This window comes from Nothobranchius furzeri, chromosome 3 (genome assembly GCF_043380555.1).
Source record: "Nothobranchius furzeri strain GRZ-AD chromosome 3, NfurGRZ-RIMD1, whole genome shotgun sequence".
Classification (NCBI taxonomy): Eukaryota; Metazoa; Chordata; class Actinopteri; order Cyprinodontiformes; family Nothobranchiidae; genus Nothobranchius; species Nothobranchius furzeri.
In genome coordinates this window covers 75935925-75950890 of record NC_091743.1, presented here as the reverse complement: position 1 = coordinate 75950890, position 14966 = coordinate 75935925, and the positions used below count along the sequence as shown (strand labels likewise).

General features: G+C 40.9%; 1 protein-coding gene across 2 annotated transcripts in view; it reads right to left on the bottom strand.

The window, feature by feature from the left end:
• The window catches only part of igsf21a (immunoglobin superfamily, member 21a), a 352933-nt gene that overhangs the window by 264857 nt on the left and 73110 nt on the right, over window positions 1-14966 (bottom strand). Inside the window, exon 2 of one of the 2 annotated variants that reach the window (XM_070549546.1) lies at window positions 4263-4512. The exons of the other annotated variant lie outside the window; for it this stretch is intronic. Coding sequence (XP_070405647.1) covers window positions 4263-4455 — 193 coding nt within the window. The 5' untranslated portion in view covers window positions 4456-4512. The remainder of the gene's footprint in view (window positions 1-4262; window positions 4513-14966) is intronic. 2 annotated transcript variants of the gene reach the window in all.

Here is a 14966-nt window from a genome sequence, read left to right as displayed (position 1 = left end):
AGACCATTTGTAAGATATAATGATAAATGACCCGCACTTGTATAGTGCCTTTCAGATTCAGAACTCCAGAGCACTTTACACTATAGTGTATCATTCATCCATTCACACACACATTCACATTGTGATGGCAATGAGCTACAATGTAGCCACAGTTGCCCTGGGGCCCACTGAAGGAGGCAAGGTGCCACTGGTCTCTCAGACCACCACCAGCAGGCGAGATGGGTTAAGTGTCTTGCTCAAGAACACAACAGCAGAATTCTCTGTCCAGAGCCAGGATTGAACCTGCAACCTTCAGATTACTGGACAACCCACTCAACCACTGGAACTACTGCAGCTCCAATAGAGCATTGACCATTAAACATTAACCATTGACTGATAGAGTTGTTCACACCATGATGTCTGTGGTTCACACAGCCTTCTCAGGATCAGGGAAGATTTTGCTGGCCCAAGAAGCTGGGGAGATTGATGTCTGGGCCTCTCGGCTTAGGCTGCTGGATAAGCGTTGAAAGTGGATGGATGGACGATATTGTGATTTTCTGACTCCGACTAATATTTATCTGAATGAAAAACAAGATTCATGATTAATCCAATAGTAGTAGGCAACTCTCTGACATGTAAATAAAAAAAACTTTTCAATTTCTAAATTAGGATCCAGCACACCTGTCATTCCAGATAAATGAGCTAAAGAAAAATTAATCTGCCTTCCAGCATAATTATTGCACCTGTAAACATTATCAGTAATAATTGGCTTCGAGTCCCAAAAAATTATGACTAAAACAACTGTTGTGCTCAAAGATGGCTAAATCCTTATTTATTTTTATTCATTTTATTTTGCTTTTTTATTTTCTTCAATGCAATCAAATACTCATCTATCTAAAAACTTTTGAAAGTTGTTCAGTGAGGTAGTGGTAATGTGTGAGGCAATGATAAGAAGCTTTGAGTTTTCTCACTTTTTTATTCACCTTCTTGCCTTGCAGGATTTGTGTTTTAGTTTTGCACAAGTAAATAATGTTCTCATGAAGCATTTTTATATCACCTTAACAAAGGAATAAAGTCCCAGATCAGCTTGGGGAAGAAGAAACAGCACACTAAAGCATGTCTTGCACATTTAATTGATGAATTTCTCGATAAATAAAGCAGCTAAAGAGTATTGCCACCATTTATTTTCACAAACAGGTTAGTCACTTTTGTAGCTTTATGAAGAAAAATAATAATTACACTCACATATACACACACACATACAAATGTGTTTGTGTAAAATAATAACACACTAAACTAAATAAATAAAATGTATTTATTTTATTTTAGTCATCTTTCATTAAAAATATAACCAATGCACAGGGCATAGGTTGAAAAAAATATATAAATATATTAACATCTTTTTTTTTAAGTATAGATGAACAGCATTCAATTGTAATTATTCTATTTTGCATGCAATACTGTTTTTCTTAGACACAAACCAAAAGCATGTGTTGAAAATGTTTTCATCACTTTAAAATACAGTCAACAAACAAACAAGTTGCTCTGGGAATAAAATGTACCATAGTGCTTAAACAAGCATTCCTGTATTTAATAAGGTAAACAAGACCTGGATGCCATGCTAATGAAGGTTTAACAAAAATTAGGACATTGTTACCAAGGAAGCAAGTTGTCCTGGCAACCCAAAGACTCTCAGGGCACGGTATCAGTCACCGTTTGTTCATTCAACTTGCAGACCTATGGTTCGCCAAGGGTCACGAGTAACAGCACAACCTGAGATTGGAGAAGATGCCCAATGTAAACAATTATTGTTATTTTTTCAATGTGAAGCAGGTTGATTGGAGGCATGCATCTAACAGACACGGAAGATAAATTGCAGATTCGGTTTATCTAAGAGAATTTGCTGCTGTTAAGAGTGTCGCTTCATGTTGTGTCAATGGCTATTCTTGACACCTTTGTACCACTTTGCTTTTGCTTTCTGTCTACTGAAGCCTCACTTGTGCAATGCACAAAACATCTTCTACAAGCAGCATTCTTTTTTTTTTTTTACTGTGCCTTTGTTTATGTTGCAACTCAAAAAGACAGATCATTCTTTATTTTCTAGGCTGTCAACAGAAAAACAAGGGTGGACAAAAACTGACCTCAATTAAGATGGCTAATCTTTTTGGGTTTGCTTGACATGCACAGATTGCAGGGGTTGGTGCCACATCTGATTTTAATTCACAGTGAACATTTAATTCATTCTGGCAGAGAGTAGTGTTAGTTTTCCTACTATTGTATTTCATCCATCAATACTCTTATTCCTGCAAGGTCGCTGGGTGCCGGCGCCCATCTTCAGCAGTCGTTGGGCAAAAGGGCAGGATACACCCGCGACAAGGGACACATAGGACACAGACCATGCATGTACACACTCACACCTAAGGAAACTTTAGGCAATGTATACACAAAGCTGGGTATTCTATAATCTATCATCCACACGATTGTCAAGATAAATGGCACCACAAACATGGACATGTTTAAGGGATCAAAGGAACAGTGCTAGGCTGGTTTAAATCCTACCTGTCTTGATAGATTTCATTTTGTAAACGTACATGACAAATCTTCTTCATACTTCAGGGTTACTTGTGGAGTACCACAGAGTTCAGTACTTGGACCAATTCTTTTTACTATATATATATATATATATATATATATATATATATATATATATATATGCTTCCAAGTGATAAAATCATTAGACAGCATGGGATAAACTTCCACTGTTATGCTGATGATGCTCAGTTATATCTATCCATTAACCCTGATGAACCTAATCAGTTAGTTAGATTACAGGCTTTTCTTGAAGACATAAAAAATTGGATGACTCAAAACTTTCTGCTTTTAAATCACAACAAGACTGAAGTTCCCATCTTTGGACCTGAAATTCAGAAAAGGAAATTTCTTTGTCAATCACCTGACCTGAACAGCATTAAATTAATCTCCAAGAACAAAGTAAGGAACCTTGGTGTTATCTTTGACCAGGACATTTCATTCAAATCCCACATTAAACAGGTTTGTAGGATTTCCTTTTTCCACCATCGGAATATTGCTAAGATTAGAAGCATACTTTCCAGGAGTACTCTCAGGAAGTCCACAGAATGTAGTTAAACGTCTTCAGCTTGTCCAAAATGCTGCAGCTAGAGTTCTGATGAGAATTAAAAAGAGATATCATATCTCTCCTGTCTTAGCTTCCCTACATTGGCTGCCTGTTAAATTTAGATTAGATTTTAATATCCTCCTTCTCACATGTAAAGCTCTTAAAAATCAAGTTCCATCATACATCAGTGACCTGATTGCACCATATGTTCCTAACCGAGCACTTCACTCTCAGACTGCAGGCTTACTGGTGGTTCCCAGAATATCTAAAAACAGGATGGGAGGCAGATCTTTTAGCTATCAGGCTCATTTCATGTGGAACCAGCTCTCAGCTTTAGTCCGTGAGGTGGACACCTTGTCTACTTTTAGGACTAGGCTTAAAACATTTTTATTTGATAGGGCCTATGGTTAAAATCTGATGTTAGCCCAGATCTGGACAAGTGGGGGGAGTAGAGGGAGGTGGAGAACACAGTTGGTAAAGACGGCTCTCCCTTGCCCTGCCTCCAACATGCCTCCATCTAAATAGGATAGATTATCCAGAGTTATCTCTGTAGTTATGCTGCTGTAGGCTTAGATTGCTGGAGGGCATACTGACCACCTTCCACCCTCTACTACTTGGGGGTGGTGTGTGTGGGGGGGTGGGGGGTAGTGTTGGTGTGTGCCTGCGTCTCTGCTCTGTCTTCTCGATCCCCAGTGAGTCATGGTGGATTGCTGCTTATACTGAGCCAGGATCCTCTGGAGGTTTCTTCCTGTTAAAAGGGAGTTTTCCTCTCAACTGTCACAAAATGCTTGCTTAGTATGAGGATTGCTGTAAAGTCACTGACACTACTTAGTGACTTGATGCAATTTGCTGGGTTCCATATATCGGAAACTTTTTACTGATTGGCTTAATGAACTGTTCTGTATTGGAATGTTTACTATATGAAGTGCCTTGAGATGACTCTTGTTGTGATTTGGCGCTATATAAATAAACTTGAATTTAATTTAATTGAAACAATTGTTTAAAAAAAACTCTGATCAAAGTGAATATTTGTGAGCTCTTCATTGTCAGAATTTTTGTTGTGCACATTAAAAAAAATCCTGGTTTTTAGGGTTAGCAACTTAACTACCCGGACGGTGAAGCTCTTGATTTACGTTCCAACTCTCACCTATGGTCATGAGCTTTGGGTAGTGACCAGAAGAATGAAATTGCAGATACAAGCGGCCAAACTTTGTTTTCTCTGCAGGGTTGTTGGGCTCTTCCTTGGAGATGATGTAAGAAGCTTGGTCATCTGGGAGTGGCTCAGAGTAAATCTGCTGCTTCTCCGCATTGAGAGGAGCCAGTTGAAGTAGCTCGGACATCTGGTTAGGATGCCTTGCTGGTGAAGTTTTCCAGGCTTGTCAAACCGATGCGGAAACCTAAAGAGAGACCAAGGACATGGTGGAGGGACAATATTTCTCAGCTGGCAAGGGAATGCTTTGGGATACCTCTAGAGGAGCTATCCCAAGTGGCTGGGTAGAGGGAAGTCTGGGCCTCTTTTCTCAGGTTGCTGACCCCCACAACTCGACCTCAGATGAGTGGAAGAGAATGGATGGACTGCCCATAACAAAAAATGCTCTGACATATCATTGTGTGACTTGTGTTTACACCGGCTTTTACAAGCTCTATGTAGAAGACCATAGTCAAAGGATGGTGTGATGGGTGGTTATTGCCCACCACCTAGTTATTCCACGTCCAAGTAATGGTTTATAGCAAAGGTGCCAACGATTTGGGGACTTGCCTTCGCCTATAGGCATTCCACACCAATGTATGTGCTTCACAATACTGGCTTTTATTGCTGCAAACAAGGTCTTGTGTAAACAAGTTTTTTTTTCCCAAGATGGAGGTTTGGTTTTTGTTTAAAGTAAACCAGGTTATATGTATTCAGGGTTTTTCCTGGCTCAAATTGAGGCAGAGGTGGTACCATCCTGACCATGCGCCAGCACATACATACTCTGTGCATCCAACTGCCTCACTTTTTTAAAGGCCAATTATTTTTTTCGTTAAGTGTTCTAATCTAAGCTTCTGTTGATTAATAGAATATTATATTTGACAACATTTCAAGTGAAACAAAACTGGTTTGCTGCTAAAAAATATGAAATAAAACAACAAAGTTATCAGGCTCTTATTATGAAAGGCTCAATAATATGCATTAGATTGGCATTTAGTTCCCTGTGACAGCTGCCCTGCTGTCACACTTCAAGTAAATGACTGTTAATGTTTCTTTTAATTTGAACAAAGGTGTTTGTTTCTATGGATTGACTGTTTGGGTGACTGTATGAAGTGCACACATTCAGTTACTCATCGGTTTTAGTCTGTAGGGGTTTGTATGATTAATGTGTTTTCTTTGAGTTGCCAGTGGCCTTGGAGTTGCAGCAGCTGTAGCAGATCACTTGGCCTAATCAGCACCATTGGGTCATACCAACTCTCAAGGGAGAAGATTCCTGTGTTTGTGTATTTAGTTATTCTCTTTTGTAAATAGTAGTTGGATTTTGATAGTAATATGTATTCATTTTAAGTAACTCAGACATAATGGACTGATTTGTATGAATTTGTTAGGGGTAGTTTATTTATGTGCTTTGTTTATTGATGTCTCCCCACCCTAGTGTGTTGGCAGTGGTCTGATCAGCCACTATTTAAGTTGATCCTGTTGTGTTTGTAGAGGTCTTTTCTGTACATGTTTGTAGTCAGGTCCTGAGTTTGGGTTCCTTTGTTACTACGTCCATTGTTATGCAATGTCAAGTGCTGGTTGGAACCCTCTTTGGAGAAAAGAAAAGAAGTAATAAATTAAGACGTCAAGAAAATCATCCGTGCTCTCCTGGCTGGTTTATGCAAGTCCCTGACACTCCCTTTTTCCCATCTGATATTTATAGTTTTAGTTTTTTTTTTAGGTTTGTATTAATAACACTCATCTTAGTCAAAAGAATACATAAAAATATCCAGTAAAATATAATGCATTTCATTAACATGCATTTATATTGGAAATGGTGATAACATTTAATTTCTGCTGCCAACAATGCAATGGTGGCATGTCTATAATGTACGGGTTGGCAATAATCCAGTTTAAATTCTGTTCAAAGATAGAAGCGTTTGTGAATTATATACTACAATAGTTTGCCGTACTTCCTGCTCCTGTGTGCAGCGGTTCTGATCATAGCGCTGCAGGATGCAGAATAACTGGATGGTGGGGACTTTTCATCCGCTTGTAGAGTTTAGTCTTCCTTAGTTTTACGATCATCATATATTTTTCTGTGCACCACTTGATCGTGAGACTGCTACCCATTAGCTTTAGCATTAGCCAATCTGCGTGTAGCTGCACTTTTGATCCCAAACTTTGGACTGGTTCTGCCTTTGTGCCTTTGCTGATTCCTTTATTTTCCTTCACTGCATCCAGATTACCACGCTGTGTGCCAGTAAAAAGCATTTTTCTTACGTAACTTTTGTTCAATAAAGTTCTGGGCAAGATAGTAATCAAAGATGTTGCACTAGTGCTACGTGTAAAAATAGACGAACGCACACAGACTGTTTTTTCGTCGCACTGTACAGCCCTGCTCTGCAATGGAAGAGCCTGGGGAAAGTCAGGACATCCATAGCACCAACGATAGATGTGTACCAACTAGAGAGAAAAGCAATATTTGATCTTTTTCTGCACCGGTTTTAGTGCTTTTCGGTGCCCTGCTGCTGATACAGCGCTCCTGTAGTGGCGCAACGCTGCAACTGCAGTTAAAATAACATCCATATAGCTGGGGGCAGAGTGAAATCAGGCTGGGGCGGCACAAAATTAGCTGGAGGCGGCCGCCACTCAAATTTGAATACAGGAAAAACCCTGGTATACATGGTCTTGGACTCTAAGTCTGAGAGAGAGCAATTACCCCAACAGTCATAGTTTTGGACTGTGGTAGGACATCACACATGCACAGGTGGAACGTGCAAACTCCATGTAGAAAGACCCCAGTTTGAGATTTTAATCCAACACCTTCTTGCTGAAAGAAACCAGGGCTACCAACTATGTCACTGTTGCATTTATTTTCATTTCATTTAAACATTTAGAGATTAGACAATGCTGAGGAAGAAAAGGCAAGAAGTTGAGTTATTCTGCCAACTTCCCTTGAGGCAGGAATTCTGTTACACATAATATTTTCAAACCTGGTATGTCTCAATATGATCAAACCACACCAATTGGAGAAAGACTGACCTCTATAATTGGTTTGAGATTCAAAATTTCTGTTAAAGATGTTCGCAAACTTCAGTGAAAGAGAAATGAAATGAGTGCAATAGAGGTAACACAATGCCCCTTTAATGTGAATATTAAAAACTTTGCACAGATAAACAAAAATTCAGACGTTCCACAGCTACACATTCCCTCACAGGTTTTAGGCTTATGTAATAGCTCTCTTTTCTTCAAGTCAAGTTTTACTTCATGTCCCTGTTTCTATAAATATAAAGGTTGGTAAAGCTTTTTATACATTCTTCATCCCCTTAATCTGAAGTATGTCTGTCTGCCTCAAAGCTGAATGCTCTGAGACCATCCACCTGTTAACCCAGTGCGTCAGTACCAATCTGGTCAGTGCAAGGCTGTAATCCAAGGCTGGATATTGCATCAAAGGCCTGAAAGGCGAACCAGGGTTTGTTCATCACTCTAGAGCTCAAAATACTGGAAAGGGGGATAAAAATGAAACTCGCAGGCCGATTTGTCAAGGCTATGGCAAGGATTAAAGGACTGCCAGCTCACTGCATGCACCACCAACCTATAGCCGGCATAGTTTGAGTAGCTTTTAAACCCCTTCTGTCTCTCAAGATGTATTTTATCACTTTAGCTGCATTGAGGTTTTATCTCATCAGCGCTGTTTAAACGTGCACAGTTAGTTGTTGAAGCTGTACTCACTGACTAAACACTTTTAGGTTAATTAGTTAGGTGTATTATGGCAAGCAAAGCTTTTATTTCTCTTTTTATCTCTTGTGTTTCCACAGTTAAACCTTATCTGCTGACACAAAGGTGAAATAGGACACAGCCAAACATGATTACAAGCTTTGTTTACTGTAGCGGGATAAGGAGGAGGAGGACGATGCTCTCAACTCCATCCTTATGGGTTTCATTTATTTGTATTTATTTATTTATTTAGAATCAGCTCTTCTAAATCTGAGACTATGATGTTGGTTGCGTGGCCACCCGCCAGGCTAGGTGTCATGCCCCGCCCCCCTCCCGACTCTACCGTGTCTGCTGACATGAACAGTGCAACAAAACTAGAAACCTCCATCAGCTGATACTGGTGAGAAACAGCAGCGGAATGTGTGCAACCATCCCCACCCCACTCTCACGGATGAGCGCTGCGGGGATGGAGTGCACGACCCCCCCACCACCACCACCACCACCACCACCACACACACACACACACACACACGCCGATGGCCGAATCCGTCAGGCTTAACTCATTTTCTGGGGAAACCCTGGACGGAAAGGGTAGAATGCCTTCTCCAGGTCATGGATGAGGTCCTGCCTCAACTGGAGGAGTTACAATATCTTGGGGTCTTGTTCACGAGTGAGGAGTGCAAGACCCATAGGTGGATTGATGCTGCATCTGCAGTGAAGTGGGCATTGTACCAGTCTGTCATGGTGTAGAGAGAGCTGAGCTGGAAGACAATGCTCTTGATTTACCAGTCAATCTATGTTCCTACCCTCACCTTTGGTCAACCTTTGGGTAATGACTGAAAGAATGAGATTGTGGATACAAGTGGCCAAAATTAGTTTTCTGTGCAAGGTGTCTGGGCCTCCTTTAGAGATAGGGTGAGAATATTGGTCATCCAGGAGGGGCTCAGAGTAGATCCTCTGGTCCTCCACATCAAGAGTAGCCAGTTGTAGTGGGTCAGGCATGCAGTTGGGATGCCTCCTGGATACCTCCCTGGTGAGGTTTTCCGGGCACGTCCAACCGGGAGGAGACCTAAAGGAAGACCCAGGACATGCTGGAGGGACTATGGGTGTTACTCAATGTCAAGGTGCCTGGCCTTGCAAGGCATTGCCTTGCTGACAAGGACACTGTCCTTCCTTGGCCAAAGAAATTGGTTAAATGGAACATACTTGCATCACATGACAGTGGCTTCTGCAGCACATAGCTTCATGTGACGCAAAAGGTAATGTTAGATGTATAAGTTTTGATATAAATGTATAACGAGCCTTCTACTTTTTAAATTGTGTATATACTGGTTAAATTAAATATGGAAGTGAGTTACTACCTGCTAGCCACCGAAGCTGCAACTACTAAGCAACTAACCAACCATAGATATCTTCTTTGGATATATTTTGATATCAGCCTGATAGCTACAATTAGTTGACTTACATTTAAACTTGAAATTTGGCTCCGAAGTAGCTGCTGGCTTCTGAAGCCCCATCCTTTTGAAAATACTGCACTGCATTCTGGGAAATCTTTGACCATGGGCAGGCTACAAGGCACCTCTCGTGTATCCTTGCTCAGCTAGCTAAACAGCTACAAACAGAGAACATACACCTCGGTAGAACATGAACATTGGAACACGCCTTGGCGGTTCCTGATGACATATCTCCTAGGCATCCGGGGCGGAACCAAGACATCAAGGTGAGATTCCTTGGCATTGAGACACCCTCAATGGGTGTGTCCAAATTTAGGGGTTACATGCTCATGAGGTCGGATTTTAAGACCAGTGACATCACAGCACTGAAACAAAGAAATGGATGTAATCTCACTTAGTTTAACCATCTTTTATTTGAGATTGTTTATAATGGACATTAAGTTATGTGAATTTGGAAATATTTGTTCTTTATTTCCCTCAGTTATTAGAGGAAGCATAATATTTGAGGGGAACAGAATTTCTCAGAACACAGGCAGTGCGTCTGCTGTAGCTCTTCAAACATTAACAAAACAAGGAAAAAGTTTAAAACGTGTGTGTGCTCCATTTCTGCAGCTTCTTCTTAGTGACAGGAGGACATCCACCGAAGTAGAGTAGAGGCAGGACTATTTAAGGCTAGACTGTTCAAATTCACAGCTGTTTGGTGTAACCTGTCCCGGACGAACACGTTCTCCTGAGACCAATGAGGATGGGTACTCATGAGCATGCAACCCCTGAATTTGGACAAAGCCAATGTCTCTCGCCTGGCGAGGGAGCGACTTGGGATTCCCCCGGAAGAGCTGGCCCAAGTGGCTGGAGAGAGAAATGTGGGCCTCTCTGCTTAGGCTGCTGCCCCCCTGACTCGACTCCAGATAAGTGGAAGAAGATGGATGGATATTTATTTAATTTATTTATTTATTTATTTATTTATTTTATTTATGTCAGAACAGTCAGCTTTTTATTTTCACTAAAGAATCACATTTGCTCTTTTGGTCTTCGTACAAAAAAGATTAAAAAAAAACAATTAAAAAAACAACTGCTTAGCTCAGCATCAGATTTACTCGTTGGGGGGTGGGGTATAGTGATCAACAAACCTGTATTAAAAACTGCCGGAAAAGTAGACAGATGTCCCAGCCCACGTTCTTATGTGATCTCTGCTTAGGGAGCAGGCTGGTATTCCAAATCCTCATCTGAAAACAAATTAAAGAGGATTAGAGTCTGCCGGTGCAGCTCCTCTCCTCTTTATTCTGGGGAATATAGAGCCATGCTGGCCAAAAATGATGACCTTCACATTGACTTCCCATTCTATTTAAAGGTGCAGCGCAGCAAACATTAAGGTTATTGATATAGAATCAGCAGAAGTGTCACAGCACGAGGATCAGAATTATTACACGGCTAGCTGAGTAAATGTCCAAACGTGTTGACGGTTTTGTGGGAAACAGTATATTGTTTTGCTGTGTTGGACTGTATATTAATGAAAACCAATGATAGGGTCATGCAGATGACACTGACTTGATAATACGAAAGTTTTTTTTATTAAAAAAACAGGTATGGCGTGCAATGAAATTTCAATGACTTCAATGAGTAAACGTACTATGATTTTTTCTTCATTTATAAGTGTCATGGTCCATACTAAATATGTTTGTTTGTTTTTTTGGCACAAACTGCCTCTCACATAAGCAGTTGTATTCTTGACTGTTCCAATACCTTCCAGAGTGTCACTTTAAGAAAACAAGCTAGAGCTGGCCACAGCAGTGCTTTGTCATAAAGTAGTCAGAAATCTAATTCAGCTCCAGCAAGAAAAATGTGCATAACTTTTTCACACGACGTCCTAGTTGCTAGTATTTGCTTACATTGTTTATGCTAAGCTAAATACCCATGTATCTGTTTTCTTGCCATGTGTTCTTATAGCTTTTAGGAATGTGAAATGGCACTTGATGTTTAAGCTGCAGATCCAGATCTTAAATGGAAAACCAAAAATCAGTTGGGCAGACATGACTGTGGCGTGGATTTTGATGTGGGAGTTTTACTGATCTTGAGCCGAAAGGAGAAGCTCTCGATTTATCGGTCGATCCACGTTCCAATGCTCACCTTTGGTCTCGAGCTTTGGGTAGTGACCTTAAAAACAAGATCATGGATACAAGTGGCTAAAATGAGTTTTCTCCACAGGGTGTCTTGGCTCTCTCTTAGAGATAGGGTGAGAAGCTCAGTCATCTGGGAGGGGCTCGGAGTTGACTCCCTGCTCCATCGAGAGGAGCCAGTTGAGGTGGCTTGTTAGGTTGCCTCCTGGACGCCTCCCTGTTGAGGTCTTCCGGACACATCCAGCTGGGAGAAGACCTAAAGGAAGACCCAAGAGGACACGCTGGAGGGGCTATGTTTCTCATCTGACCAGGGAACTCCTTGGGATTCACCTGGATGAGTTGGTCCAAGTGGCTGAAGATAGGGAAGGGTTAGATTAAAGTTCCATCCGTTGTCACACACACACACGGATGTGTGGTGAAATTTGTCCACTGCACTTAACCCATCCTCGTGGGGAGCTGAAGACATGGCCGGGAACTATAAGGGGCCTCTCTGCTTAGACTGCTACCCTCGTGACCCGACCCCGGATGAGTGGAAAAGGATGGATGGACTGTTGGGCAAAGACATTTTATGAAGCTTAAATGTAAAAAAATTTATAAATTAAACCACTGATTCATTCAACAAGCCTAGGCAAGGCCTATGAACAAATATGTTGTTGTTAACCCTTTAAATGCATGCAGTTTTTCATCCACTCAAGACAATCAGAAACAGAAAAGTTAAAGACAGGGAAAAAAACCGCTGAACCAACAGATCTGACTTGGAAATTAGAGTTTTCCAGAATAGCACCACTGTATCTGATCTCGTCTCCATTTTCCATTTTAATTTTATATATACTCTGCTGCAAATCATGCATTTGAGTTATCTCCTGCTTTGTGCTAATGTATTTCTACAAGTGAATTAAAAAAAGGAAAAAAATGACATCAAGCAGAAACAGAAGTAAGAGGAACACACAGAGATCACTATCACTTTTTGCGAGGGACGGGAGGTACAACGCATTGGTATTCACGACTCTCTCCATTTTGGGTTGCGCTTGTTACTTGGCTGCAGCAAACTGGAGCTCTGACACACAAGCACACACACACACACACTTTGTAAAAGAGCTACTGTGTTAATTGTGCATAACTGTGTTAGGAAGGAGAGGGGATGTTAATGCGCGGCTGTAAGCAGGGATAGATGAATCGCATCTGTCAGGTTTAGGCGATCAAAGAAGATGAGGAGTGCATCTAACTGTACCACTGCATTTCCTGTGTAGATCAGCTGAACTAGATGCTCCATGTAGTCACATTTTAGAAAAACAAAAACCTTCAGTTTACACCTAAGAATAATGACAAATCCCACTTCAGGTTCTTCTGTTAATTACAATGATGATAACACAAAGACTATTAGTTAAGAAAATCCCTCAACTGATTTGATAATGAGCCTTTAACCTGCACAGTCAAGTTTTTATTTCCAGTAATTAACAAATGGAACTGTTCATATGAAAGAGACCTGTTAAAAACTAATTTGCGCCTAAATAGACCTCATTTACCAAAATGAAAAAAAAAAAGCAGCACTGTTGTTGCTGAGTCATGTAACACAAGAAACAAGTCACCCTCTGGAAATTATGCAGAAACCAAGAGGATATATTGTCCCAAGATGCTGACTGGAGAGGTGTGAAATGTTTTCTCTCCTGACCTCTGGAGGATAGAGCGGAAACTAATGAATAGGGTTTTGTTAGAAATACATTTTTTAAATAAGCAAAGGGATAACTGAAACCAAGTAAAAGGACTTTTTAAATGGTTTTAAGCACTAAATTGAAAAAATAAACAAGAAGTCCTAGTGGCTGCAGAACATAACCAGAACAAGTTGTATTTAATAAAGGCATGACAGTGACATAAAAATGAACATCCTCACAATCTGACATGTTCAAACACGGCTGTCCCATACTTGGATGGGTGTAGTCGTAAACTGGTCGATAGAAAATGGCTTAAAAGTCTCTAAGCAATGTCTTCAAAAGACAATATTATTTCTGACAGCTCCTTTCACGGCTCTGAAAAGGCAATAATTGTCTGTGGCGCAAGGTGATGAGAGGATTTCAGCCAGAGAAGACAGGTACATGTGTCACACAGATACAGGCTTGGATACTTCTTCTGTTTACTCTCACTGTGTTTTATTTCACTTCTGTTTGTGCACGCAAATATGTGTTTATTTTGGTATTATTTTTTAGTGTTTTGCTTGTGTCAAAAATAACTGAAATTGTTTCAAACACTGTGTTTCTCTCAGTTATGAGGGAAAAGGAGCCCTCGTAAGTAGGAGCTAACAAGCAGCTATAGCCTATTTTCCACTATCGGAACTTCCTGGTAATTGTACTTGACTTTTACCCGGCTATTTCGGGGACCAACCGAGTACCTGACCTGTAGCCTGGAATGCCAGACTTGCCCTCTGTCTGTTCTACACAGAGGACGAGTCTGGAAACTTTGAGGCAGAGAGCAACAAGAGCCAGCTCAGAAAAAAGGTGGACATGCTGACTGTATCACGCAAAGCTGTAGCTTTTCAGCCGTCATCAAAAATGGTGTCTGGCGAAGGTGCACACATCTTTCTTTAGAAGAAAGCTTTTCAGTGCGTCTTCTAGACATGTAGAAGTCATTTTGAACAGATGAAAAAGCCGCAGTGAACTGTGCTTCATACATCGCCCTTGTTGTTAATGAGAAACTGAGCATCGCGGTGTGTGATGTACGCTGCTCAGCGCTATTTGGCTCGGTTAGAATTCTCAGGGGTCGGGGTTATTTGAATGGGAGCATTACCAGGCCCTTTGCTTCCCATTAGGAAGCATTGACATGGCTGGCCAGGCTACCTGAACTGAGGTATGTACTTGGAAACGGCCCAGTAGACTTAATGGGTGGGACTTGCAGCTAAAGCTATTATGGCAAATCTACAGAACAAGCTAGGTTTTGAATGCAAACACATATCTTCACTGAGACTTTTATGCCAGAACCAGAAACCTGTGATGTTGAAAGAAACGAAAGTTTCCTCTCCACTGTCACAACATGCTTGCTTAGTATGAGGATTGCTGTAAAGACACTGACGCCTGTTAGTCACGCTATGCAATCTGCTGGGTTCCTATATGGAAACGTTTTACTGACTGGCTTAATTAACTGAACTGTATTGGATTGTGTATTTTTTTAAGTGCCTTGAGAGACTCTTGTGATTTGGTGATATATAAATAAACTGAATTGAATTGAAATTGCTTTCGGCCCTAACTGTGTTACGACTGAGAGGACCAAGCCTTTGTGATTTCCCTGTCACCTTCTCCTCCTGCAGAAACTTCCTCGATTTCCTCGAGGGGAAACCCAGCACAGGCTAATTGCTTGGAAGGTCAGAACATGAGTGTCTGTCACTCACTTTTTAAGACAGA